The sequence below is a fragment of the Cloeon dipterum genome, chromosome 4 (assembly GCF_949628265.1).
Source record: "Cloeon dipterum chromosome 4, ieCloDipt1.1, whole genome shotgun sequence".
NCBI classification, from domain to species: Eukaryota; Metazoa; Arthropoda; class Insecta; order Ephemeroptera; family Baetidae; genus Cloeon; species Cloeon dipterum.
The window spans coordinates 1,154,175-1,180,069 of record NC_088789.1 but is presented as its reverse complement, the minus strand read 5'-3'; the positions used below and the strand labels follow the sequence as shown (position 1 = coordinate 1,180,069).

Sequence of the window (25,895 nt, the reverse complement as noted above, 5' to 3'; positions counted from 1 at the left end):
GCAATCTCGCCTGTTGCATCCTACGGTATTGAAGCTATTTGGTCTCATTTAAATTTAAATGATTTCAATAAATTAGAAAGTGCTAAATCTAGATTCTTTAAAAAGGCACTGGGCGTTGATAAACGAATGCGTTCGAGATTGGTTTATGAACTTGTACAGACCGACCTATTCGTTAATGAGCTAAAATCAAAATTCTCTCTCACTTGTTCCGAAGCTTTTGTCAAGTTTGTAAGTAATATGAATATTAAAAAGCAAAATATTGATCCAAAATTCTATTATACTCCCGCAATGTTAAATACCGATTGGAAGAAAACGAATTGTAAGGATCGTTCCATGTTAACCAGATATTCATTTCATGGGTATCATTTTCTTATTTGCACAAATTCTTGTTTTCACCTGGATGTTACCGACAAATGTAAATGTAGTTATTGTAATGCTGATCTGTATAGTATGTACCACATTCTTGATTGTCCTTTAAAACCTTTGACTTTAACCAAAGCTGCCTCATATAAATGCTGGAAATAGTTGTACGCCGTTGGCGTTTAATAAATATTCTATTCTATTCTAAAACTCTCAAGTGACCCTGATAATATCCCTAGTTTCATGTGAAAGTCCCTAAGCGAAATTAATAAAATGTAAATTGATCAGAACGAGACTAAAATTTGTTAAATAATTAAATAAATCGTAAAATATGTAGAAAATTTACGATTTGCTAGGAAATCTTTATTACTTTCTAAAAAGCTGTGGCCTCTCGCTCCTATAATTTTTCACACCGCGCCATTTAATTCTAAAATATAATTACCCAAGAGCAATAATCGACATAATCCATGACAACCCTTTTTTCAAACGTCGCATTTATATTTAATATTTTATTTTTTGAAAATGAGAGTGCGTGTGAGTTTGCGAGCAGCCCAAGTTGACAGTATTTTTCAGATAAGAGGTTCTATTTTTAAATTAATGAGTGAAAAAGTGATAGCTACGAACATGCACCAGAAGTGCGGTATCATTTTAATTACACTTGTGCCACTTTATTTTGTACTGCGAACAGCAGCCTTGACGTCAGTCGCCAACCTGTTTCTGGAAGAGAACCGGACGTCTAAATCACAACGTAGATTGTGCTGCGATTTCTTCGTTTTCCAACGTGGAACAGGATGCGAACAGCCTTTATAAACTCCTGTGAGTTTGTGCGCTGGCACTTTCAACAGAGCACACATAATGAGTGGACTTCAAAGACGTATCCTTTTGGGGCTGCAGGTAAAAGGCTCTCTTTATTGTGTATAACGTAGAATCACCAAGTAAATTAGCTTGACACGATGTTTGGGTCTGTAAGGGCTGATTTGGGCACAAATTTCATTGTCTTGTATTACAATGACGAGTTCTTTTGGATTTGCGGATGCTTTCTGAATCCCCTTCAGGATATCCAAAGGAATCGTCATTGCAATGCAAGACAATAAAATGTATTCCCAAATCAGCCTGTACTAGACCCCAAACATAGTGTCAAGCTAATTTACTTGGTGATTCTACGTTATATCCAATGGATCAAAATCCGGATTATATACTTTTGATATCCAATTTCCTGCCGGGTATACTCGCGTTTCAATAAAACCAGTCCGTTGGCTCGCATCGTTAAAGCATTCTCAGAGGAGTTTCAAAGCAATGGGAGACATTATTAAAGCAGTTCGGGAGATCTAACGCTGCCTACCCAATGTCAGAGATGACAAAAAGTGGTTAGTTTAGTGACCCGAAATGCTCAAATAGCTCAACGGGCTAGTAGGAGGCGCCACTTGCTGGTTTTCGCACCTTTTTAGCAGCTTGAGAGACAAATGTCTGGCGTTTCAATTAAAGACCTCGGTGCGGGTAGGCGAAAAGATGGCCACATCGGGCCAAGCTCCTTTGCGGCCACTTGGGCCACTCAGGCACCATTTTTTCCGCTCGTTGGTGTTATTGGGATGCTGGAACACGGGCTGGTCCCTTTTCGGACTGGGCTTCCCCCAATGAGCCCCGCTTGCCCATTATAGAGTTGTCCAATTTTAAATAGTATTTGAGAAGAAATATTGGGTTTTAATATAACAAACTTATATCGAATTATTTTAAAGATCCTGGTCCTGTTGAATGCTGTTATTGCAACAGACGACTCCTCAAATGGAAATGGAAAATGGCACCATCCCATGCACATATGTTCGACTGTCAACTATGAGATTTAATTCAAACTAATAACGATCCAAATTTTGATAGTGAACCCGAATGAAATTCTTGGCCCTCAAATCATCGGGGGATCGGAAGCTGCTGCAGGAGACTTCCCATGGCATGGCTGGCTGCAAATAAAGAAAATCGGGACGAACAGTGGGTACATGTGCGGTGCTTCGCTGATCGCTGCCAAGTACGCCATGTCAGCGTGTCACTGCATCCAGTAAATTTGTTGACTCTTGGTAAATATATGGAATCTGTAAAAACTTGGTCTGCAGGTCGACTTCCGAATATTCACATGAGGTAGTGCTCGGCATAGTCAACAGAAATACACCCACGGCGGGGAACGTCAGGAAGACCGTTGCAGCACCTATTTGCCACGAATCTTATATTGCCGCTACGACAAAAAACGACATTGCCCTTCTTCCGTTTGATAGTCCAGTTACTACAACAAGTATAATAATTACAATAATCAAAGCTCTGAATGAGCGCATTTAAATGCGTTTTTAAGGTAATATTCAATTTATCAATCTGCCCCAACCTTCACTCGCGTCCACTGATTTGGTCGGCACGAATGCCAACGTCAGCGGCTTTGGCAGAATTTCAGACAGCAGTATGCAAAGTTAAAAATGACATTGCTGTGGATAATCAGTTTACAATTTCAGATTATACGCTAAGCACTACGCTGCAGTACGCAACTCTCACAGTCACCTCTGATGAGTCATGCTCAGCCGAGTACGGCGCGACGTATTCTTCGGACGTAATGTTGTGTGCAAAAGCACCAGCCAGAGACCAAGCAGACTGCCAAGTACGCTAAGCCTCCTATGGAGTTTTCATTTCACTCACTTGTTCTAAAAACTAATCGCAGGGAGACAGCGGTGGCCCTCTTGTCTACAACAATGGCACTGCTTGGGTTCAGATCGGCATAGTGTCGTGGGGAGGCGAATTTTGCCAGAACACGTCTTCCGTGTACGCAAGGGTCACAACATTCGTTGACTGGGTTAAAAGCAAAATGAGCGGTATACGCATTATTCAGACACAATGACAATGCACGATTAATTAAATTTAATTTCAGCGATTGATGGCGGAGGTGCCAACACTACCACTACCAAAGCTCCCCCTACTACCACAGCCAAAGCCACCACTACTGCCAAGACCAAAGCCACCACCACCAAAAAACCTACAACAACCAAAGCACCAACTACCACCAAACCTCCACAATGCGCCTCAAAAGATTTCAAGGTACTTGATGAACTTTCTGAGCACACCATTCTTCAGGGTCGAAATTGGTAAAGTGTTTTTTTTACGACCAAGATATCCAGCGTGACATGCGAACTTTTTCCCGCCAAAACAATATGAATGCGAGAAGTGCGCATGCGTGGGAGCTGGTTTGAGCACTTGCAGAGAGACTGCCTGTATACGAATGACTGCTTTGTCAGATCCAGCGAACTCTAACGCATGCGCAGTTCTCGCATTCAGATGTATTTGTTTTGGCGGGAAAAAAGTTATACTTGTGCTACGCACGCCGCACTCGACTTTTTGCTCGGAAAAATTTCCATTCTACCTAATTCGACCCTCAAGAATCGATTGGTGTGCTCAGAAACGTCGTCAAAGACGGACTTAAACCGTTGATTGAACGGCATCTTGTGATGACAGTTTTTTCTATTTCGCAGAATTTGCAGACAAAGTGCTGCTCTCCGCCTGCTAAGGATTTGCTTGCTAAGTCGTACAACAAGACAATTGAAAACACTTGCAAGAAAATTGGCGGAGACAACTCTGCATTTAATTTGTTTGTCCTCAACAAGGTGCAGAATAATAAGAAAAACAACACCGTGAACATAACCGATGTTGCCGGATTAGCCAAGCAACTCGGCAAATCTGCTGTGAGGAGAATTTCGTACACACTTTTACGCCCTTGCCAAATTTGACTCTTTTTCAGTGCTACATTTCATGCTACCTCAACCAATCCGGAATTGTAAGTCCAGTATAACAGCTTGCACTACATTGATATTTTTCTTAAGGTTGATAATGTCACTGGAGATATTGATGTTGATGCGTTGACAACCCTGCTGACCACAAATCAAGAACGCACTGGCCCCTGGGTTTACATTATAAGTTCGGCAGTTAGTTCCTGCACATCCCTGATCACAGGTAAAACCATTAAATGTTTCAAAAACAGATTTTAGAACGAATTTTCAGAGCTGCCCCTGCCGGACTTGCCATCTGGAAAGATTAAGTGCAATCCGAGAGGTGGAGTCATAGTGCAGTGTGTTTTGGCAACAATCATTGAGGTATTATTTATATTTGAAAATTTTGATTTTTGACTCATATATGAATTCAAACACAACACAGCAATGCCCTTTAAGAGGTAATAATTATAAGTCTATTTGTGTTAAATTAATGACTAACCAACTAATAATCTTTCAGTAACGAGCAATTCCTGCAACAGTGACTACGCTCTGTTTGATCAGTGCATAAGCTTTGTCATGGATGCACTCTTCAACAGTCCAGGGGTTTAATGCTTATTTCCCTTATTTCCTTTGGAAACTCAATTGAGAAACACATTGAAAATAAATACGATTCGATTCTCAACTTGTTCAATTTTATTTAAAAATAAAAAAAATCAGACAAACCTGAACGACACGGTGGCATAATGAATGAAGTTGAGTGCAGAGTTTAAGTACATGTTGAGGACGATTCAGGGCGTGAAGAGCTGGTAGTAATAGATCACGTAAAAATTAAACAAAAATCTAGAAATTATAAAAATGGAAATTATATTTAAATTGATTAAATCTGGTCAGCAAATTGTAGAAAATATGTATTATTGAGTAAACAGCTAATCATATTTTTAATGGATAATTTTATATATTTTAGAAGAAGATTATGAAACGGAGATGAGTTAATCATTTTAAGAATACTGGTGACTTTTTCATTGGTATGAATTTTTCAGTGAAAGTATTTCTGCTTTAATTAAAGTAATTTTATACCTTGCCAAAAATTTAAATTAAATCGTTATGTGCCAAGTGCAGAAGTAACCAAACTAAATTAAACGCTCTTATTGGTATTGTCTGGCTGTCTGAACATTGCAAATAATGAACGATTTTGCCATCTGTATAGACAGCTCTGTTTGCCGAATTTAAATTACTTTGGAAAATTTAGCACAATCAGCACGACTGGAAGAGACGCCATATTCGATTTAACAAGAAATGAATTTTTCTGGCCGCCGCCATTCCTAAAAACTAATACTATTTGACAGTAAAAAATAATCTCATATTTTTTAATTTTTTTTTAAATTTCTGATTCTCGTGTTAAAAAAGCAATAAAATAATAAATTTTCCCAGTTTTTGCTAGGCAGTGGTTTTATCGCCCAAAGTTCTGATTTTTGAACATCCTAATGTATGAATATTTTGCGTTGCACACTAGGAATTAAGTATTTTACAAGGGGCAGGGAGTTGTTCCGCTAAGCAGTCAAGTCACGCCGGTTGCATATCATATGGCCTTGGATGTGTGTTTCATTGTGCTGTTTGCAGCCGTTTTTATTTTTATAGGCACTGTCCGTGCAGTAACGACCAAAAGCTGCGGTCGATACTGTATACGAGTCATCAATGAGTCACTTCCTACTTGGTGATCGGCAGCAAAAATGTAGAAATAATTAGGCAGGACTTAAATTGTGTTACTGTTGAAAAAACAGGGTTTGATGAAGGGGTGGAAAATCAGCAACATAGATTTTTTCAAACACCAACCTATTCTACAAATTATTAAGAAGTATATATAAATAAAAAAACACCTAGTTCAATTTAAAGAAGTTTACCTATAACCAAACTCTAGAGAAACTTGGACTCATCATAATATTTAATTTTATCTTCCTCTGTGCTGTACAAAATCCTGTGATGGCATCACATTTTGAGACATTTTTGCATAATAAAATTTTGTAAAATCATTGTGATTTCCCGCCAAAATGACTGAATTGAGGTCCTGATAAAGTTTATTTGAATGCTTGTAGAAGTAGATTTCCAGGCAGATGGAGTTCAGGAGGTCACAATAACCAGCCCGTTGGCTCGCATTGTTAGGGCATTCTCACAAGGAGTGTCAAAGCAATGGGAGGTATTTGAGCAGTTCAGAGATCTCCTACCCAATGTCAGAGATGGCAAAAAGTGAATAGTTTAAAGACTCAAAATGCTCAACGAGCTGGGAGGCGACTCGTTACTTGCTGGTTTGCACATTTCCAGCATGCGTGATTTGGCTTCACGGGACAAATGTCTAGCGTTTCAATGCAGTCCTCGGTGCGGAGGCAAGTGGCCCTTGAGTGGGCTGGGTCCCTGTGCGGCCTGGTGCGCCCATGTTATCCGTTCGCGGTGTTATTGGGACCCGGGTTTCAGCATTCGTGCTAGTGCAGTGCGCGCCCTTCCCGCTCCGAGGAAAGGGATAAATAGAGCAAAAAAAATTGTATTAAATAATGCTTTCCAGTTACCGCGGTGGTATATATGGCTGGCAGTTATAGGAGCATGAAATTTCATTTCCAGCCTGTTATAATGTGAGTAGTTCAGTCACAACCGCAAGATAAAATTAAGAAATACATCTGTTTTCTACTTCCTTTTTTTGCTCGCAGTGCAGTGTTCGCTCTTGGCGGTATAGTGATTGAAAAGCCCAAAATGTTTGGGCATTGCTCCGCCCTGCTCTTTTTTTTGCTCCTGGCTGAAGGTGAGTCTTGAATTAAGAGACTATATTTATATAATATATACAATGTCTTCAAACTAACAGATTTCAATTTGACGAATGGTTACGTGTTTGAAGTTAAAAAATTTGGGAAATTGAAGGCTTGCGTTTCGGACAAAACTGTCGCTTTTGTCAAAAAACCTGAAAATAAACAAGGTCAGTTCATTATGGCATAATACCACGAATCGTTCTAGGAGATTTTTAATTTTATGACAGTTAAATATGTCCTTGATAGATACAAATATATATTTTTTCTTTATTAATAATGACCAAACTGAAAACATTATTGTCACAAAAGACTTTACCAAAGTGGATGTATTGGATTTGGATGGAAACTCCGTGCTTCCACCTGATGCCAAATACGATTGCAATCTAGTGATCGAAAATGGCTGTCAGTCTTGGGAGTGGAAAAGTGGATGGAAAAGCAGTCCCAATACAGAAAACTTTCTTGACCCTTATCCAATGGTTACTGACTTCCGTTGGAATGGTATTGAAACGACATCTCTTTCAAAACTGGACTTTGATTAGAACGAATTACAGATTTACCAACTTACTTCACCCACGGAAAATTTCAATCCAAAATTCCAACTCAAGAATACTTCAGATTACATTTTTCAATTCTGGCGAATGACTCAGCACAGTTTCTTTTCACAAATGACTCGACCTTTGAGAATGGATACAGAGCTGTTATCGACGGTTGGGGTAACACACATCAGTCAGAGTTGCAATACTGCACGGCTATTTACAATGCTAACCTTGAAAAATGGCCGATTTGTGAAATAAAGTTAAAAATTGTTCAGGTTTGATGTTTTAAATGACTATATAAGGACATATATGTAAAAATAAAATAAATTTTGCAAATAGAACCAAATAATTCTGGACGGAGGGAAAAATTGGGTTCATGCGGAAGTAAAGTCAGAACAACAGTCTCCCGGCGAAATTGAGTATCGAGCTCTGACAAATACCTTAACAATCAACTTCCCTGATTATAGGTATTTGTTTGTAGAAATTAAATTAAATTATCACATTTTCAGATATTCCAAAGGAGCCCTCTGATTTTTTCATTGATTAATTTGACAAATTTCTTGCAGAAAAAATAATTATCGGACGGAAAATTATTTGTCCTTCAGGACAAATGAAGAAGGGCTCTTGAAACTTCACAAATGTGCGTCTGTTATTCTCAAATTTTTAGATTTCTGTATCATATATAATTTAGAAATTACAAGATGAAAAACAATTTAAAGTATACGATATATCTCTTTACCCTTTTTTAGACAATGTGCTTCTGCCTTTTGAATCATCAAAATTAATGGAATTGGCCTTGGAATCTGATTTGCCGAATACGCTTTGTATTGATTTCGTGTTCCTGACAACAATGCAAATATCACAAGGCAATCAAGCGTTTAAAATTGAGATAAAAAATGCACAAAAAATTGTGATCTTCAATGAAAACATCATAACTAGAAGGAAAAATGAATGGACAACAGCAAGGATATTTAGAAACGATATAAAATTGAGAAAAGACTGGACGATTACGTTGACTGCTCACACTCGGGACCTTGTGATTGGCGGGATCAAATTCTGCAAAGAAGGTCAGATTAAAATTGTTCGTATGATTTAAGTTATTGTCATTATTTGCGAGCAGGATTTACGGTTTATAAGCCGAAAATTGAGAATCAAAACCACTGCCAATCTTTGGTGAAAGAAACAGACACGACGGAACAGGTTGCCGTATCTAACGTCAAAAAGAGTAAGCGTTATAATTAATTTAATTTTGTTATTCATACGAGTGTTTCTAACCACAGTCTGGTCTGAACTTATTGATTGCAAGAAGTTATTTGGAGAAGACTGTTCGGGTACCCGATTGTGTTACCAGGAAGGATATTGCGCTTGCTTTGCTGGATATCAAGGAAATAACTGTGAAAGTCGTATGTATACTGAATTGTTGATTCCGCTTTTTTCTCATATTTAAAAAATTAAAGAGTGCCTCGGAACTATGTTTGGACTAAACTGCTCACAGTTTTCCCAAAGAAAATGTTTTAAAGAAAACTTCTTTCCAACAAACGGAACGTGTCGCGAAGGGTGCGCCGCTGGATATTCTCTTCCTGATTGCATCGATGGTATTTTGAATATAACACACATTCATTAATAAATTAACATTCTTTTTAGGATGCACGGGTAATAAGTATGGAATAAATTGCTACAAGACATCCTCGAAGAAATGCTTGAATAATGATATAAACCGTGTCGATGGAAGCTGTTTGCAGGGTTGCGCAGATGGTTACTACCCCCCGTGTGAAAAAGGTATGTTTTTTAATTTCACTCCATATACTTTAGCTTAACCTAATTTACAACCAACACGGAAAGAGAGTAATCCATTCCACGAAATTATGCAAACTTGGATCCTAGAATGCTTCCTGGAAGTAAAATAATGAATGAAATTTATTCTCTATACATAGCCATAACCTGACTAGACCAGTTAATTAACGCATGAAACCATATATTGAGGGAAATGTTCGGGAAACTTGTGGTTTACAGATTTTATGATTTATTGCAATTTTTTATTCTGAGGAATTAACAAGGAAGTATTTCGAATTCATTTGATAGGGAATGATAATTTTCTCATATATACGCTGAACACACCCATGAATTTATTTTATTTTCATACTCAGCATGTGAACGCAACAGTTACGGAAAAAATTGTGGGAATACTTCATACAAAAATTGTAAAGATGATCAATTCAACCATGTAGATGGAAGTTGTTTGAAGGGGTGTAAAGAGGGATATTCCTTTCCGGATTGCATTAATGGTATGTACCACCGGTTGATTGACGATTTTAAAAGAAAATAGATAAATATTGCTACCTATTTAAGAATGCGAGGGTAACAGCTATGGAGTAAATTGTTCCAAGACTTCCACCAAGCACTGCTTTGGAGCCAAGCTCAACCGTGCCACCGGAAATTGTTTGAATGGATGTGAAGATGGATATTCTTTCCCAGCATGCGAGAAAGGTTAGTAGCAATGATTTCATATTGTAAAATACACACCAAGACGCGCTTGTTGGAAATGTGTAGATTTTCAGTTTTGATAAATTTGATACTCTATAATGTGAAGTGCGAATTGTGAGCTGAATTTTCTTTCTGGCGGAATAAATCATGATTTCAATAAAAGAAGATAGTGCTTGCAAGCTTAAGGGGCCGTCATCGCAGCCAAATGCCGCATATTCTGCGCCCTATGAATCCCTACTCCACATTTACAAGAAATTTGTTTTTTGTTCTTTCACTCTCTGTCTTGTTGGTGTGGGTGTGGCCACGGCCGGATCTTCATCTGCTGCTGGTCCGGCAGCCACGGGCCCAATGCTCTATTCTCCGCAGTGACTCGTGGCTTCCTGACAAGCAGCAGAAGAGCCAGCGGGGGCCACACGCCTCTGCGAGACCGAGAGTGAAAGCAAACACTAATGTATGGTTTCTGGGATTTGAAGGAACAAACTCGTCACTGCTAACGCCATTCACAACCGTGTTGGCGGTTCTAGCCGTGCTCACTGCTCTCGGAGTTTGGTTTTATCTAAAAAAATGGAAGAAAACTCAGCCTTCAAACCAACTATCTACTGTGCAATTTTCAAATACATCTGAAATTTTAAAAAACGAGATACCACCAACACCAACTGCTGGAGCAAACCAACTCACTCATAATGATAAAGATATTCCTTTAAATAAGACATCGACTGACGTCGAAGAATACTTGCAAAAGGCCCTTACATTTAACCTCAAGAAAGAGTTTGAGGTTATTAATTTATATAAAATGACGTGTTGTACTGGAAAATATGTGACTCTTGCGTTTGCTTAGAAATTTCCGCTCGGCCAAACTCAGTCATTGAACTGCGGCTCCAAATCCCAAAATAAGAGAAAGAATCGATACGCAAACTTGGCCGCCTACGACTGTTCTCGGGTTGTACTGGATCTTCTTCCCGGCGACAAATACTCTGACTACATCAACGCAAACTACGTTGATGTAATATTTTTTGGCTGGATCTTATTTTAGACTCCTGATGTAATATTTTTCAGGGATTTGAACGACCAAAGGCTTACATTGCTACTCAAGGACCGAAAATATCTACCGTTAACGACTTTTGGAGAATGATTTGGCAGGAAAACATTTCTTTAATTGTTATGGTGACAAATCTGGTAGTAGGTGACAAGGTAGATTTTTATATTCAAGCGACCCGATCATATAAATATTTTTCAAATAGAAAAAGTGTGAAAAGTACTGGCCCGACGTCAACAGGGAAGACATATACGGCAAAGTAGTAGTTCGCTCAGTTTATGAAGAAATAAACGCCGACTACGTAACACGAACTTTATCAATCTCCCGCGATAATGCGATCCGACTCGTAATGGTCACACAAGTAAATACCATTATATTAAAATTCCTCAATAGGTCCAACAATTGCACTACACGAGCTGGCCCGACCATGGAGTGCCTCTTTATCCGCAGTCGATGGCTCTTTTCATGGATAAAATTAACCAACACAGGAACAAGAGTCCGATTTTGATCCACAGCAGGTTTCTGCATACCATAACTTTTATCATTTTTAATTTACTGGTGATGTTCATTGTCAGTGCTGGAGTTGGGAAGACTGGCACAGTTATTTTAATTGATGCTTGCCTTCAAATGTTTCGTTCGCACAATCGAATTGATGTGATGAGCATTTTCACAAAAATGCGGTCTCAACGAGTCAATTTGGTCGACAATTTGGTAACTTGACTGATATATTTAGTAAAAATACTGAACTAATAATTTAAAATAGGCACAATACGAGTTCGTCCATTTGGTGCTCTTGGAGATCATTGCGAATCCCAAGTTTGAAATAAGCTGTGCCAATTTTCATGAGGAATATTGCCGGTTAATGGTACGTTCTTAGTTCTTAGAGTCTTGACCAAGATAAGATTAGCTTTCCAACGTAAAAATAACAAAAATTTAATTTTGCTACAGTCGAACAACAGTGAAAAGCTCAAGGAGAGCTTTGCAAAACTCGAAGAAATTTGCGAAAAGGATTTTCAGAGATTGGAAACACCTGCTAGAAATGATACCGACAAATGCAGATATCCGCATTTCATATCCTGTGAGATACAATCAGTATTAACACTCTAGTTATTTATTAATTTTTTCTCTCACTCAGCCTCTAACGCGATCGTTAAAATTTCCCCATACGAGAATGTGGTGACCACGAGCTTTATCAACGCCGTTACCGTCGACGGATACAACAGAGCCAAGCAATTTATCGTCACTCAAGTGCCGATGAAAAATACAGTTGAGGATTTTTGGAGGATGATCGACCAGTTCAACGTCAAGCAAATCGTTGTTCTCAACGTGCCGCATATTTCTGAGGTATATATATCTAAAAAATTCCAACTCTCCTGGTTTTCATATTTACTTTTGACAGGCTGAATTAATTCCAACCAAGCAACGCAGATTCACTTTTGGTACAATACAGATTGCGTTAACTGACTCTAGAGATGACAATTCCTACAGAACCTTGAATATTGAGCTTCATTGCGTACGGATTATTACTTTCGCGCAAACCATTGTTAAATAATTGGTATTTTAGAAAGGAAAATGCAAAAAAGTGCGCGTCATGTGCGCCTCATTTGGCTGGATGGCGCAACAAGTTGGTCCACCGAACTTGCAAGCCCTCATTAGCTTATGGGGCACTTTGAAAATTGCTCACGAGGAAGATAGCATCACCATTGTCTGCCAGTAAGAGAAAAACTAAAGAAAAATTAAATATGCCATTTCTTGCTGTAAATTTTATATCTGTTCTTATAATGGTATGACTTTGGCAAGAATAAACAACAACAAGAATAAATTAAACATAAATATATAATTAATGATTTTTAGTGACGGGGTGACTGCCAGCGGGCTTTTCCTCGCCATGGGCTTCGTCATCGAGAAAATCAAACTGGAGCAGAAGGTTGATGCTGGGCTTGCGGTGCGAATTCTGAGGAAGTCGAGACCTGCCTTTGTTTCCTCAGAAGTACGGTTATTATTTTATATCTAAATATTGGAATTTCAATTTGTTTTCCTTATACAGATCCAGTTTGGGCTTGTATACGAGGCTGCCTTAAACTTTTTAAACTCGTTTGACACCTACGGTAACTTCAAAAGATGAGGATAATAATTTTAAACTGTGATCTTATCTCTAGATATGTATATTAATAAAATGATATACTTTGTTTTAAACCATAATCTATAGCCTGTACTGTGCACAATAATAGTATTTATGCAGTAGAAAATTATGATTTTTATTAGTTTAATTATGTTAAGCATGGAAGAATTAAAGATATGAAAAAACATGATATTCACATTCCTACTATACAATACGCGAGGTGTGCAAAGATTTCTCGAATCAATTAAGAGAGTATTATTATGCAGCGTTATTTTTGCAATCAGATGGAATGCATGTGAGAACATAATCACCTTGTGTATACTACCACGCTGAAAGACAAGTAAAGAGAATTAGTTTATTAGAAAAAAATAATATTAGGTATGTGAAAAATGCCAACAAATTATTAATTAATAAGTTAAAATCATTAAATTAATGCCTTTTTAAAAATATCAGAATATCATTAAACAAATAAGAATCAGAATTTCGCTTGAAAGAATATAGTTAGGAGTAAACTGGATGGATTGCGGCCATTCAATAAAAATCTGGAACTCTATGGGAAGAAAACTGTGCCGCGTTGTTTTCCTTAGGAGCAGGTTGCATAACCGTCCAGTGCCGAGTTCAATATAATGACCATCAAGCCACTGCTTTGATACGGTGCACGCGAACCAGGAAGAAAAATGCGTGACTGATTATTTGAAAAAAAAAATCCGGACAGTCCCAGGAAATTTGGGGGATTATTTATTCTTTGGGGATAGTTATTCTTGGAACAAGATATTTGAAGCACAGTCCGAATGTACATACAAATAAAAAATTATTCTACTGAATGTGAGAAACTATATCTCATGTTTTCCACAAATGAAGAAATGCAGGAAAGATTAGTCTAGCTATAAAGATGGTTAATTATCTCGTTCACTCCATATCCGTAGTCGATTTTAACCAGAACGAATGAAATGATGACCGTGAATGATGATAATTATGTCGTTATATCCTCTTAAGCATCTCACGCGTGCAATGAGAGGAATATTGTTTTGTTAATAACGTTCGCGCTATGTGGATGCAGAGGCGGTGGCAGAAACATCGACCACCTCTTTCTAAAAGCGAGATAATTATTTTCATAATCATAATCAGCACGTACCACTTCTTTGGTCGTTACTGTAAATGAGTCCTGCTTGGTGATCGGCAGCAAAAATGTAGAAATAATTATGAAGGATTGCGAATGGCATGTGTTCCATCTGAAAAAAAATCAGGGCTTGACAAAGGGGAGGAAATCAATACCATTTTTACGGGAGGCCAACCTATTCCACAAATATTTTAGACGTATATGAATAAAAAAACACCCAGTTGAGAATAAACAAGTAAACAAAAGCTTAGTGAAGCGTGGACCCTTAATATTAATTTTATCTTCCTCTTCGTGCTCTACATGTAATCCCCTGATGGTGTCAAATCTTAAAGACATTCTATCCATAGTAAAATTTTGAAAAAACATTTCGGCTCCACGCCAAGCACTTAAAAAAACTGTATTGAGGTCTTATACATATTGTTCATTTGAATGCTATTTGATGTAGATACTCAGACAGATGCACTTGAGGAGATCAAAAATTTTTCGGTTAATATCATAAACACTTTCCAGCTGACGCGGTCTCTATAATGGCAATCATTTCATTATCAGCCTATTTTAATGAGACAGTTTTTTAGTCATAACCGCAAGCTAAAATTAAGAAGTACATCTGTTTTCTACTTCCTTTGTTTGCTCACAGTGCAGTGTTCGCTCTTGGAAGAAGTGACTGGAAAAGCCCAAAATGTTTGGGCGTTTCTCCGCCCTGCTCTTTATTTTGCTCCTGGCTGAAGGTGAGTCTTGAATTAAGAGACTATATTTATATAATATATACAATGTCTTCAAACTAACAGATTTCAATTTCACGAATGGTTACGTGTTTGAAGTTAAAAAATTTGGGAAATTGAAGGCTTGCGTTTCGGACAAAACTGTCGCTTTTGTCAAAAAACCTGAAAATAAACAAGGTCAGTTCAGTATAACAATTAAAACCACAAATATTTCTAGGAGATCTTTAATTTTATTACAAATTAATACCTCTTATTGACACAACCCATATTAAACTAATAAAAAATCTTAATTCACGACTAAACTGAAAACATTTTTGTCACAAAAGATTTTACCAAAGTGGATGTAGTGGATTTGGATGGAAACCCTGTGCTTCCACCTGATGCCAAATACGATTGCAATCTAGTGATCGAAAATGGTTGTCAGTCTTGGGAGTGGAAAAGTGGATGGAACCGCAGTCTCAATACAGAAAACTCTCTTGACCCTTATCCAATGGTTACTGACTTCCGTTGGAATGGTATTGAAACGACATCTCCTTAAAAATCAGACTTTGATAAACGAATTACAGACTTTGCAACTTACTTCACCCACGGAAAATTTGAATCCAAAATTCCAACGCATCAATACTTCAGATTACATTTTTCAATTCTGGCGAATGACTCAGCACAGTTTCTCTTCACGAATAACTCAACCTTTGAGAATGGATACAGAGCTGTTATCGACGGTTGGGGTAACACACATCAGTCTCAGTTGCAATACTGCACGGCAATTGAGCATTTTGAGCGTGGAAAATTGTCGACATGTAACGAAAGGTTTTTAACTTTAAAGGTTTGATGCTTTAAATGACTGGTGGCATCTGGAAAAATAAACTTAATTTTACATATAGGACAAAATCATTCTGATCGGAGGGAAAAGTTGGGTGCATGCGGAAGTAATGGCAACACAACAGTCATTTAACGAAATTAACTATCGAGCTCCGACAAATTCATTAACAATCAACCTCTTTGATAGGTATCTGTGTCATCTATAGATTTAATTCATTTTCAGATTTACCAAGAACCCTCGGATTTTCTTTATTGATTAATTTCTCAAATTTCTTGCAGTAAAAGTATCAATCAGGTGATGAACGTTTTGTCCTTCAGGACAAATGAAGAAGGTCTCTTTAAACTTCACAAATGTGCGTTTGTTTTTTTTATTTTGTTTCTTAAAAAGTGGAAAAGCGATTGAACGTATAAGAAATTTCTTTCTTCTTTTTTAGACAATGTGCTTCTGCCTTTTGAATCATTAAAATCAATGGAATTGCCCTTGAAATCTGATTTGCCGAATGCGTTTTGTATTGATGTCGTGTTCCTGACAACAATGCAAATATCACAAGGCAATCAAGCGTTTAAAATTGAGATAAAAAATGCACAAAAAATTGTGATCTTCAATGAAAACATCATAACTAGAAGGAAAAATGAATGGACAACAGCAAGGATATTTAGAAACGATATAAAATTGAGAAAAGACTGGACGATTACGTTGACTGCTCACACTCGGGAACTTGTGATTGGCGGGATCAAATTCTGCAAAGAAGGTCAGATTAAAATTGTTCATATGACTAAAGTTATTGTCATTATCGTCGAGCAGGATTTACGGTTTATAAGCCAAAAATTGAGAATCCAAACCACTGCCAATCTTTGGTGAAAGAAACAGACACGACGGAACAGGTTGCCATATCTCATGTCCAAAAGAGTAAGCGTTTTACTTATATTAAAGAGTTAATTCATACGAGAATGTTTCTACCCGCAGTCTGGTCTGAACTTATTGATTGCAACAAGTTATTTGGAGAAGATTGTTCGGGTACCCGATTGTGCTACCAGGAAGGATATTGCGCTTGCTTTGCTGGATATCAAGGAAATAACTGTGCATTTCGTATGTATTGATTAATGCCGCTATTTTTTCTTATTAATATAATTAAAGAGTGCCACGGAACGATGTTTGGACTAAACTGCTCACAGTTTACCGAAAGAAAATGTTTTAACGAAAGCTTCTCTCCAATAAACGGAACGTGTCGCGAAGGGTGCGCCGCTGGATATTCTCTTCCTGATTGCATCGATGGTATTTTGAATATAACAAACATTAATCGGTAATAATACACATTCTTTTTAGAATGCACGGGTGATAAGTACGGAAAAAATTGCCATAAAACATCTACGAAGAAATGCTTGAATAATGAAATAAACCATGTTGATGGAAAATGTTTGAAGGGTTGCGCAGATGGATATTACCCCCCGATTTGTGAAAAAGGTCTGTATTTTAATTTCACTTCTTACAACTAACACGGAAGTCATTATGACACTAATTGATTCATAATAATCGACTATTTCAGCTTATCTCTAACATTTCATGCTCTCATATATTTCTCTTTTTTAAATCTACTATGTAGCATGCACTAAGAAAAAATTCGGCCCGAATTGTTCGAAAACTAACGACCGGAAATGCTTTAATGGGAATTTCTCTCGAAAAAACGGAAGCTGCCTGGATGGTTGTATCAAAGGATACGTGTACCCTGAGTGCCAAAGAAGTACATACATACATTAAAAAATTTTAAAAATGTTGGTGCTTATTTATTTCTATATATTTTACAGAAATTCAAACTGTGACTCCAAAAGTAAAAAGGGTTGGATATGAAATGGTTACTCTGGATTTGCTCGCAAGTTTGAATGGAACGGTTAACATCAGCCAAATTTTGATTGAATATGAAATTGTGAGTTAACTACAGTCTCGAAAAATAGCTTGCAAATTATTTGGTCCAATTTCCCACCGAGAAAAAAGTCAACCAAAAGGTGCCCATTGGGTGCCCGCGTTCGGTCACCCGGCTACCCCCCGTGGGCACCCAGATGGGCACCCATTGGTTATACCGCATGTCCAACCCTTCGGGCACCCGCGAGTGGTCATGCCCAGAATTCGGTCACCAAATGGGCACCCATTAAATGACCTTTCATAGAATCTCCTTTTATGTACATTAAAGGTATACCTGAATTCAGGGAGCGTAATAAATGAGAGGCCGATAAAATTCGTTGACCAAAAGCTAACCATCGGGTGCCCGGCTGAGGTTACCACCAGTGGGCAGCCATTGGTTACCTTTTGGCTACCTTTTATCTAGGGCTTTCAGGTGGCAGGTCGATTGACTCTGTTCATTAAAAAAGTGAAATTTGTAGCGCAAAATGACAGCCCTAGGTAAGAGGTAGCCAAAAGGTAACCATTGGGTGCCCGCCTGCGGTTACCTTCAGTGGGCAGCTAGATGGGCAGCACTTTTATTGGATGATATTCATACAACAAATAAATTACAATTAAATAATACATGTTATACATCAAATTTGAAGATCCCTATTTTTAAAAATCCCTGTAAATCAAATTATGTGAATGAAGGGTGGACTGTAACTCTTTACTGGGTTAAGATATCACCTTGAAATTTTCATTTTCTATCCTAGTTTTCCACCATGAACAACTTATCAACCTACAAAAAATTCGCAGGGAAAAGGTCAAGGTCACCTTTTGCAACCTTTACTCAAAAATTCAAAATCAAGGGATGATACAACCCTTAGATCTTTTTGGGGTTCAGGGCTGAAATGTAGCCCTTGAAATTCTACACAAGCTCACCAAGTTTCAAAGGTGCAACAGTAGTTTTGCTGTAATTTGAATTTGAAAATTAAAATCCGGCTCGATGCCGCTCGATCGAGCACGGCCTTTAGTCGGCGAGTTCGCCCATCATTCGTTGATAATATTTCTACCCATTCCATTTGATTAGACACAACAAGAGGGCCCAGTGTAGACATATCAAGGTCAAAATCAACCTTCAGGGTCTGTACCTGACGAGATCCTGAGATTAAAAAATCAATTTCATCAAACTTAAGTGTCTTTCCATAAGCTATCACCGCTCTGCAGCTCAAATATAAAGTCAAAACTGCCGATTTCAAATTTTAAAACTTTTTAACATCACGTCGGGATTAATGGCTACCACAATTATTTCAAGAATTGGTTTCAGGATTGTCATTCGGCGGTTTAGGCTGTATTTTTTAGCTGTACAGAGGCCAAAACCTATAAAAAGACACCATGATTGATGAAATTGGACATTTTCGAAATTATTATCTCAGGTCTCAGGGTCTCATCAGGTTCAGACCCTGAAGGTCAATTTTGACCTTACTATGTCAATCCTTGGTCCTCTTGTTGTGCCTAAGCAAATGGAACGGATTAAAATATTATTGACAAATGATAGACAAACTCGCCGACTAACGGGCATGCTCGATCGAGCGGCATCAAGCCGTATTTCAACTTTCATTTTCAAATTACAGCAAACATTTTTGGTACTTCAAAAACTTGGGTGTGCTTGTGCAGATTTTCACGGGCTAACCCCAAAAAATCTGAGAGGGCTATCATCCCCTAATATTGAATTTTCAAAAAAGAAAGGTGACCATGACCTTTGACCTGCGAATTAAAAGTCGTTCACAATTGAAAACTAGGTTTGGCAGTGAAAATTCGAAGGTTATACCTAATGCAGTTAAGTTACATTCCACCTTTCAATAACAGAGAATAAGCAGTTACAATTAAAAAATAAATTATTAAGTGTTAACAACAATTTTTCAACACCAAAAAATCGCGTACAATAGACTGCGGAGAACTGCACACTTACAAATTAATGAGACTTAATTGTTAAAACGTTTAAAACCATAAAAACATTGATTTTTGAGGTGATGCAGTAACAGAACAAATAATATTGGATGATTATAATAATTGTACGAGTTAACCTGCAGTTGGGAATTCCCCCTTGGCTGCCATTAATTGGTATTCTTTTGATTTTAATAAGATTTCACTGAGATAGAGGACACGGTCCTGCTGCTGTGCATTCAACATTCAACCCTTTAAATAATTATATCTGATGTGCTGGAAACCAAAACATATAAGCCAATCATCGTCGAAGTGTAATTACATTTTTTTCAATGTGCTGATGTTTCTAGGGTGATTGCGGCGTAACTGATTTTGGTTTTGAGCACATTAAAATTAATAGTATAAGTCCAGAAGGCACAGCAGCAGTATTAACTTTAATAAAAAAAACACAATGAGAGGGAATTAAAATCAGAAGTATACCAGTGGCACCATCTATTGTTATTGAATTGAAACATTTAAGGCTTTTGCAATTGATATTTATAAACTTATGAGATCACTATCAGAGAAATTAATTTAAAAATTAGTTGTGTCTACAATTAGTTGTCAGGGAAATCTAGAAATATTCATCTAGAGAATGCAAACCTAAAATAAAAATATGCCGCAAACACAAAATCAAAACATAGTTATTGGAATTAAATTCAGTTGTTGCGAACATTTGTTAAGTGAATTTACGTATTTGAGCAGAAAATTAGAGCCTTGTTAATATTAATTTTAAAGATTTCAACACACAAAAAACGCCATAAAACATACAAAGAAAAGCACTCAATATCCCTACTCATGTCGTCCAGCGTCCAGCACTTATCCTGTCAAACATGGCCGTTGCTTTACATCTTTGGGGTCCATATGGTCCCATCAATTTCACGTCAGCCGAAAATGCAAACAAAACAGCAGACAAACCCTGCAAAATAAAATACAAAGTATTAATTATCTACTCAATAATATCGCCGGGAATTCAACTGCATACCTGCGGATACTGCGGCCGGAGTTTTGTTAACTTGTCCAGGCTTGTCATCCGGATGGCCATCGCGTTTAGGCAGCTATTCCCAAGTTCCCAACCAGAGGACATCAAAATAATCAATCAGGGCGGGACGCGGTGCTAGCCTGATGACACAAGGATGATTTTAAAGCAATTTAAAACGAATATTTTGATGCCAGTATATGTGTCTACGCGCGCGTATTTTTGTACACCGCCGCGCGGCGCCGCGCCCTACGCAAATCTAATGTATTCAATGCATACCCTTACCTTTCGGAACATCAGGAACATCGACAATCCATCCAAAAACCCGTTGATGTTGTCTATTTGTCGAAAAGCAACCGAAAACACGGCGAAATTCTCGGCTAAAAATGATGATGCAATCCAGCGCGTCTCAACCATCATGCTTGTTTTCAGTCACTGAGCCAGAGGCAGCCGCAGCTGGTGCTACTGCCGACAGTGGCGCCACACGCGCGGCCGACGAGTGTAACAAAGAAACGCGCGCGCGATAATGCTGAGCTAAAATAATAATTATTGCTCAAAACGAGATAATAATTTAAAGAGTTTGAAATGCTAATAAGTGTTATAACCAAATAAATTTTTAAAAAATAATTTTTACGAAACACGAACTCAAGAATTTACGGTGGTTCTCAGGTTGCCCATTGGTTGCCCATTGGGTAACCCAATTTGGTTATCAAAAATTTTATTTATTTATTTGTGTACTTAAGCTACTTTTAAAAAAAATATTTTCCAAAATAAGTTAAAACCTGCGGTGACGAAAATCTGACCAAATTTGAGTGTAAAACGAGTAAAGTAAAATGGTGCTCGCGCATCGGTTAACCATTGGGTAGCCAAAAGTTGCCCCTTTTTAGCAATCATATTTAAATGCATAAAAATTTATTTTTCAATCCTACAATAACCATAATAATATTTTTTCTGTGCCCAAAATTTTACGAAAACAGTTAATGAACCGGTCACACCGCATGCAGTTATCCTATCCGAGTTACCCGAAAGCTGCCCGATGGTTGCCCACGACTGGGCACTGGCAATTTTAGGTGATCCCAGCCAAATATAAAAAATTCCAACCAAGCCAGGTTCAAGGTCATGCCTGAAATGCAAAACCGCCCTTAGTTTAATTTTTTTCAGGTGACCGCAAGTGACCATAGTTAACCGCCTGCCCACTCCGAGTATCCGAAAGGTGCCCGATGGGTGCCCAAGACTGGGCACTGGCAATTTCGGTGATCCAAGGCAAATTTCGACAAAAATTTAATGAAACATGATTCAGGATCATGCCTGAAATGCAAAATAACCCTTAGTTTTAATTTTGTTAGGTGACCGCAAGTGACCCCCTGCCCGCTCCGGGTAACCGAAAGGTGCCCGATGGGTGCCCAAGGCTGGGCACGGGCAATTTCGGTTATCCGAGCCAAATTTCGAAAAAAATCCGATGAAACATCATTCAGGATCATGCCTGAAATGCAAAACCACCCTTATTTTAAATTTTGTTAAGTGACCGCAAGTGACCCCCTGCCCGCTCCGGGTAACCGAAAGGTGCCCATTTGGTGCCCGAGACTGGGCACTAAAAATTTGCATGATCCCAGCCAAATTTCAAAAAAATTCCAATGAAACATGAATCAGGATCATGCCTACATTGCAAAACCACATTTTGTTCAACTTTTGTCAGGTGACCGAAAAGTGACCGCGGTTACCCCTCTGCTCGCTGGGTTAGAGCTCGCACTCACAAGACTGGGCTAATGAACGATTAGAATATCTTCCAAATGAATTAAAGGAGTACTCAATCTCGAACTTAAAGTCAAAAACGCAGTACACCATAAGATTTACCCTTTTTGAAAAGGATGCGATGAAACACACTCAAAATTTTTTGCCTGGAAATAATTTGAGTTTTATTACTGAGTGCAAGCCTCTTGGTAAGATAAATTCTGATTAACATCTTTCGTGCTAATTTAATTTTGAAAACATATAGATGCTTCAGCATTAACGGTTCAAGCTGTGAACAGCAGTACTTTTTCGATTAACATGTCCGTCGATGCCAATGTTGATGTATGCACGCCAAAATATTTAACGGTGGTTCACAACGCAATTGAGATATTGAACGAAACCATGGTTGGAGCAAATTTTGTGAAATTTGTTCACAACTGCCAATGTGGAGAGCACAGAATTACCGTCGCTTTTGTGGATTTGTCATCAACGTTGCATGAAATGTTTTTATGCTCAAACTGTCCAACTATAGATTTATTAGGTTCCAAATCTGCTGAATATAACGTTCTGATTATTAATTCTGATAACGAATTCTGATAAGGAATCATCTGGAAACTGCTCACTCCAATCGCAACCGTGTTGGCGGTTCTAGCCGTGGTTATTGGTCTCGGCGTCTGGTTTTATACGAAAAAATGGAAGAAAAATCTGCCTTTAAACCAACTTACGGTGCAATTTTCAAATACCTCTGAAATTTTAAGAAACGAGATACTGCCAACACCAACTGCTGGAGCAAACAAACTCACTGATAATAATAGAGAAATTCCGTTAAATTCAATATCAACTGACGTCGAAAGATACTTGCAAAAGGCCCTTACATTTAACCTCAAGAAAGAGTTTGAGGTTATTAATTTATATAAAATGACGTGTTGTACTGGAAAATATATGACTCTTGCGTTTGCTTAGAAATTTCCGCTCGGCCAAACTCAGTCATGGAACTGCGGCTCCAAATCCCAAAATAAGAGAAAGAATCGATACGCAAACTTGGCCGCCTACGACTGTTCTCGGGTTGTACTGGATCTTCTTCCCGGCGACAAATACTCTGACTATATCAACGCCAACTACGTCGATGTAATTTTCTGAGGTCATCGATATAATTTCACACAGCTTTTGTAATATTTTTTCAGGGTTTTGAACGACCGAAGGCTTACATCGCTACTCAAGGACCGAAATTATCTACCGTTAACGACTTCTGGAGAATGATTTGGCAGGAAAACATTTCTTTAATTGTTATGGTGACAAATCTGGTGGTAGGTGACAAGAAAAAGTGTGAAAAATACTGGCCAGACGTCAACAGGGAAGAGAGTTACGGGAACGTAGTTGTTCGCTCCGTCAATGAGGAAATAAACGCCAACTACGTAACACGGACCTTTTCAATCTCCCGTGATAATGCGATCCGACTCGTAATCGTCACACAAGTAAATATAAACTATTACATAATTAAAATTCCTCTACAGGTCCAACAATTGCACTACACGAGCTGGCCCGACCAGGGAGTGCCACTTTATCCGCAGTCGATGGCTCTTTTCATCGGTAAAATCAACCAACACAGGAACAAGAATCCGATATTGATCCATTGCAGGTCTCTGCATACCATTACCTATCATTTTTAGCTTAATTTGTGGTTATTTTCAGTGGTGGAGTGGGGAAGACTGGCACAGTTATTTTAATTGATGCTTGCCTTCAAATGTTTCGTTCGCACAATCGAATAGATGTGATGAGCATTTTCACCAAAATGCGGTCTCAACGAGTCAATTTGGTCAACAATTTGGTAACTTGACTGATACATTTAGTAAAAATATTGAACTAATAATTTAAAAAAGGCACAATACGAGTTCGTCCATTTGGTGCTCTTGGAGATCATTGCGAATCCCAAGTTTGAAATTGACTGTGCCAATTTCGATGAGGAATATTGCCAGTTGATGGTAAGATCTTGGGAGTCTTGACCAAGACAGGATTCATGCCGTTAGCAAAAAAATAACCAAATATCACTTTCATACAGTCGTACAACAGGGAATGGCTCAAGCAGAGCTTCGTAAAACTCGAAATAATTTGCGAGAAGGATTTTCAGAGATTGGAATCACCAGCCAAAAACGATCCCGCAAAATGCAGATATCCGCATTTCATATCTTGTGAGATACAATCAGTATTAACTCTCTAGTTATTTATTAATTTTTATCTCTCACTCAGCGTCTAACGCCATCATTAGACTTTTGCCTTACGAGAATGTGGTGACCACGAGCTTTATCAACGCCGTAATCGTCGACGGATACAACAGAGCCAAGCAATTTATCGTCACTCAAGTGCCGATGAAAAATACAGTTGAGGATTTTTGGAGGATGATCGACCAGTTCAACGTCAAGCAAATCGTTGTTCTCAACGAGCCGCATACTTCAGACGTATATCAAAAAAATTTCTAACTCTCCTGGTTTTCATTAATTTTTTCCAGGCTAAATTTCTTCCGTCAAAGAAACGCAAATTCGCTTTTGGCGACATAAAGGTTACTTTGGCTGATTCTCAAAATAACAACAACATCAACACCTTGGATATCAAGCTTCTTTCTGTACGAATTATCTTTTTCACGCAGAAAATTATTTAATAATTGGTATTTTTAGAAAGAAGAATGCAAAAAAGTGCGCGTCATGTGCGCCTCGTTCGGCTGGATGCCGCAACAAGCTGCTCCGCCAAACATGGAAGCCCTCATTAACCTATGGGGCAGTTTGAAAATCGCTCATGAGGAAGATAGCATCACTATTGTCTGCCAGTGAGAGAAAATTAATAAAAAATAAATTAGTAGGATAATTTATTCATTCCCTTTAGTGACGGGGTGACTGCCAGCGGGCTTTTCCTCGCTATGGGGTTCGTCATCGAGAAAATCAAGTTGGAGCAGAAGGTTGATGCTGGGCTTGCAGTGCGAACCCTGAGGAAGTCGAGACCTGCCTTTGTTTCCTCAGACGTACGGCTATTTTTAATTGAAATATTTTAAATTTAATTTCTTTTCCCTTAACAGATCCAGTTTGCATTCCTGTACGAAGCTGCCTTACACTTTTTGAACTCGTTTGACACCTACGGTAACTTCAAATGTTGAGGATAATAATTTAAAACCGACCTTATCCATAGATAGAAGATAGGTCAATTAATCATAAATGATATTCTGTGTTTTGAACCATAATCTAATCTATAAACTATACTATCCACAACTATAATAATGCAGTAAAAAATTATGCTTTTTATCAGTTTAATCATTTAAGCATTAAAAATACGGAAATAAACGTATATTCAATTTAAGAGAATATATATATATATTATATTACCTTTGCTATGAGATGGAGTGCATGTGAGAACATCATCACCTGTTTGTACTACCACGCTGAAAGACAAATAGAGAGAATTATAAATATAATTTATTCGTAAAGTATTAAAGATATGACGAGAAAAATGTCAATAAATTAGTTATTCATAAATTTAACTCAATAAATTTGTATTTAATAAAAATATTTGAATATAATTATACAAATTAATTAATAAA

At 37.9% G+C, this 25,895-nt stretch overlaps 3 protein-coding genes and 1 long non-coding RNA gene across 4 annotated transcripts; 3 read left to right on the top strand and 1 right to left on the bottom strand.

The window, feature by feature from the left end:
- The first annotated feature begins 1,133 nt into the window (after nt 1-1,133).
- On the top strand, nt 1,134-4,779 carry LOC135944173 (transmembrane protease serine 9-like). Its single transcript, XM_065490960.1, has 14 exons — nt 1,134-1,254; nt 2,097-2,178; nt 2,236-2,410; nt 2,466-2,641; nt 2,699-2,800; nt 2,853-2,995; nt 3,056-3,206; nt 3,263-3,429; nt 3,861-4,070; nt 4,127-4,162; nt 4,209-4,338; nt 4,387-4,478; nt 4,540-4,555; nt 4,615-4,779. Exons 1-14 carry the CDS (start codon nt 1,216-1,218, stop codon nt 4,704-4,706), a joined length of 1,611 nt encoding a protein of 536 aa, XP_065347032.1. The 5' UTR covers nt 1,134-1,215; the 3' UTR covers nt 4,707-4,779.
- A 2,428-nt stretch (nt 4,780-7,207) lies between these two features.
- Nucleotides 7,208-13,183, top strand: LOC135942123 (receptor-type tyrosine-protein phosphatase alpha-like). Its single transcript, XM_065488071.1, has 24 exons — nt 7,208-7,390; nt 7,444-7,703; nt 7,768-7,895; nt 7,995-8,068; nt 8,178-8,495; nt 8,549-8,653; nt 8,709-8,831; nt 8,886-9,023; nt 9,073-9,207; nt 9,576-9,713; nt 9,778-9,915; nt 10,386-10,687; nt 10,751-10,915; nt 10,969-11,103; nt 11,154-11,294; nt 11,342-11,466; nt 11,524-11,659; nt 11,712-11,813; nt 11,897-12,026; nt 12,084-12,292; nt 12,348-12,461; nt 12,513-12,661; nt 12,803-12,938; nt 12,996-13,183. Exons 1-24 carry the CDS (start codon nt 7,366-7,368, stop codon nt 13,071-13,073), a joined length of 3,504 nt encoding a protein of 1,167 aa, XP_065344143.1. The 5' UTR covers nt 7,208-7,365; the 3' UTR covers nt 13,074-13,183.
- Nucleotides 13,184-15,826: 2,643 nt separating this feature from the next.
- Nucleotides 15,827-25,827, top strand: LOC135942122 (receptor-type tyrosine-protein phosphatase alpha-like). The gene is made up of 23 exons (XM_065488070.1): nt 15,827-15,921; nt 16,014-16,087; nt 16,169-16,486; nt 16,540-16,644; nt 16,702-16,824; nt 16,873-17,010; nt 17,062-17,199; nt 17,339-17,476; nt 17,541-17,659; nt 22,320-22,518; nt 22,575-22,850; nt 22,911-23,209; nt 23,273-23,437; nt 23,494-23,769; nt 23,824-23,948; nt 24,002-24,137; nt 24,190-24,291; nt 24,369-24,498; nt 24,557-24,765; nt 24,816-24,929; nt 24,982-25,130; nt 25,187-25,322; nt 25,377-25,827. Exons 1-23 carry the CDS (start codon nt 15,845-15,847, stop codon nt 25,452-25,454), a joined length of 3,624 nt encoding a protein of 1,207 aa, XP_065344142.1. The 5' UTR covers nt 15,827-15,844; the 3' UTR covers nt 25,455-25,827.
- LOC135942129 (uncharacterized) lies at nt 17,973-22,311 on the bottom strand. Its single transcript, XR_010575056.1, has 3 exons — nt 20,864-22,311; nt 20,585-20,721; nt 17,973-20,518 (listed from the first exon to the last, which is right to left on the bottom strand). It is a non-coding gene; the product is annotated as an uncharacterized LOC135942129 (long non-coding RNA).
- Nucleotides 25,828-25,895: the final 68 nt, after the last annotated feature.

Bases quoted from the DNA above. Each gene is read 5' to 3' on its own strand.
- LOC135944173 (XM_065490960.1), top strand. From the start codon at position 1,216: ATGAGTGGACTTCAAAGACGTATCCTTTTGGGGCTGCAG. The intron at 2,179-2,235 runs GTTCGACTGTCA...AAATTTTGATAG, and splicing joins GCACCATCCCATGCACATAT to TGAACCCGAATGAAATTCTT. The intron at 4,339-4,386 runs GTAAAACCATTA...ACGAATTTTCAG, and splicing joins CTGCACATCCCTGATCACAG to AGCTGCCCCTGCCGGACTTG.
- LOC135942123 (XM_065488071.1), top strand. From the start codon at position 7,366: ATGGTTACTGACTTCCGTTGGAATG. The intron at 10,916-10,968 runs GTAATATTTTTT...AATATTTTTCAG, and splicing joins TCAACGCAAACTACGTTGAT to GGATTTGAACGACCAAAGGC. The intron at 11,814-11,896 runs GTACGTTCTTAG...ATTTTGCTACAG, and splicing joins AGGAATATTGCCGGTTAATG to TCGAACAACAGTGAAAAGCT.
- LOC135942122 (XM_065488070.1), top strand. From the start codon at position 15,845: ATGGCAACACAACAGTCATTTAACGAAATTAACTATCGAGCTCCGACA. The intron at 16,825-16,872 runs GTATGTATTGAT...ATATAATTAAAG, and splicing joins AGGAAATAACTGTGCATTTC to AGTGCCACGGAACGATGTTT. The intron at 24,930-24,981 runs GTACGAATTATC...TGGTATTTTTAG, and splicing joins TGGATATCAAGCTTCTTTCT to AAAGAAGAATGCAAAAAAGT.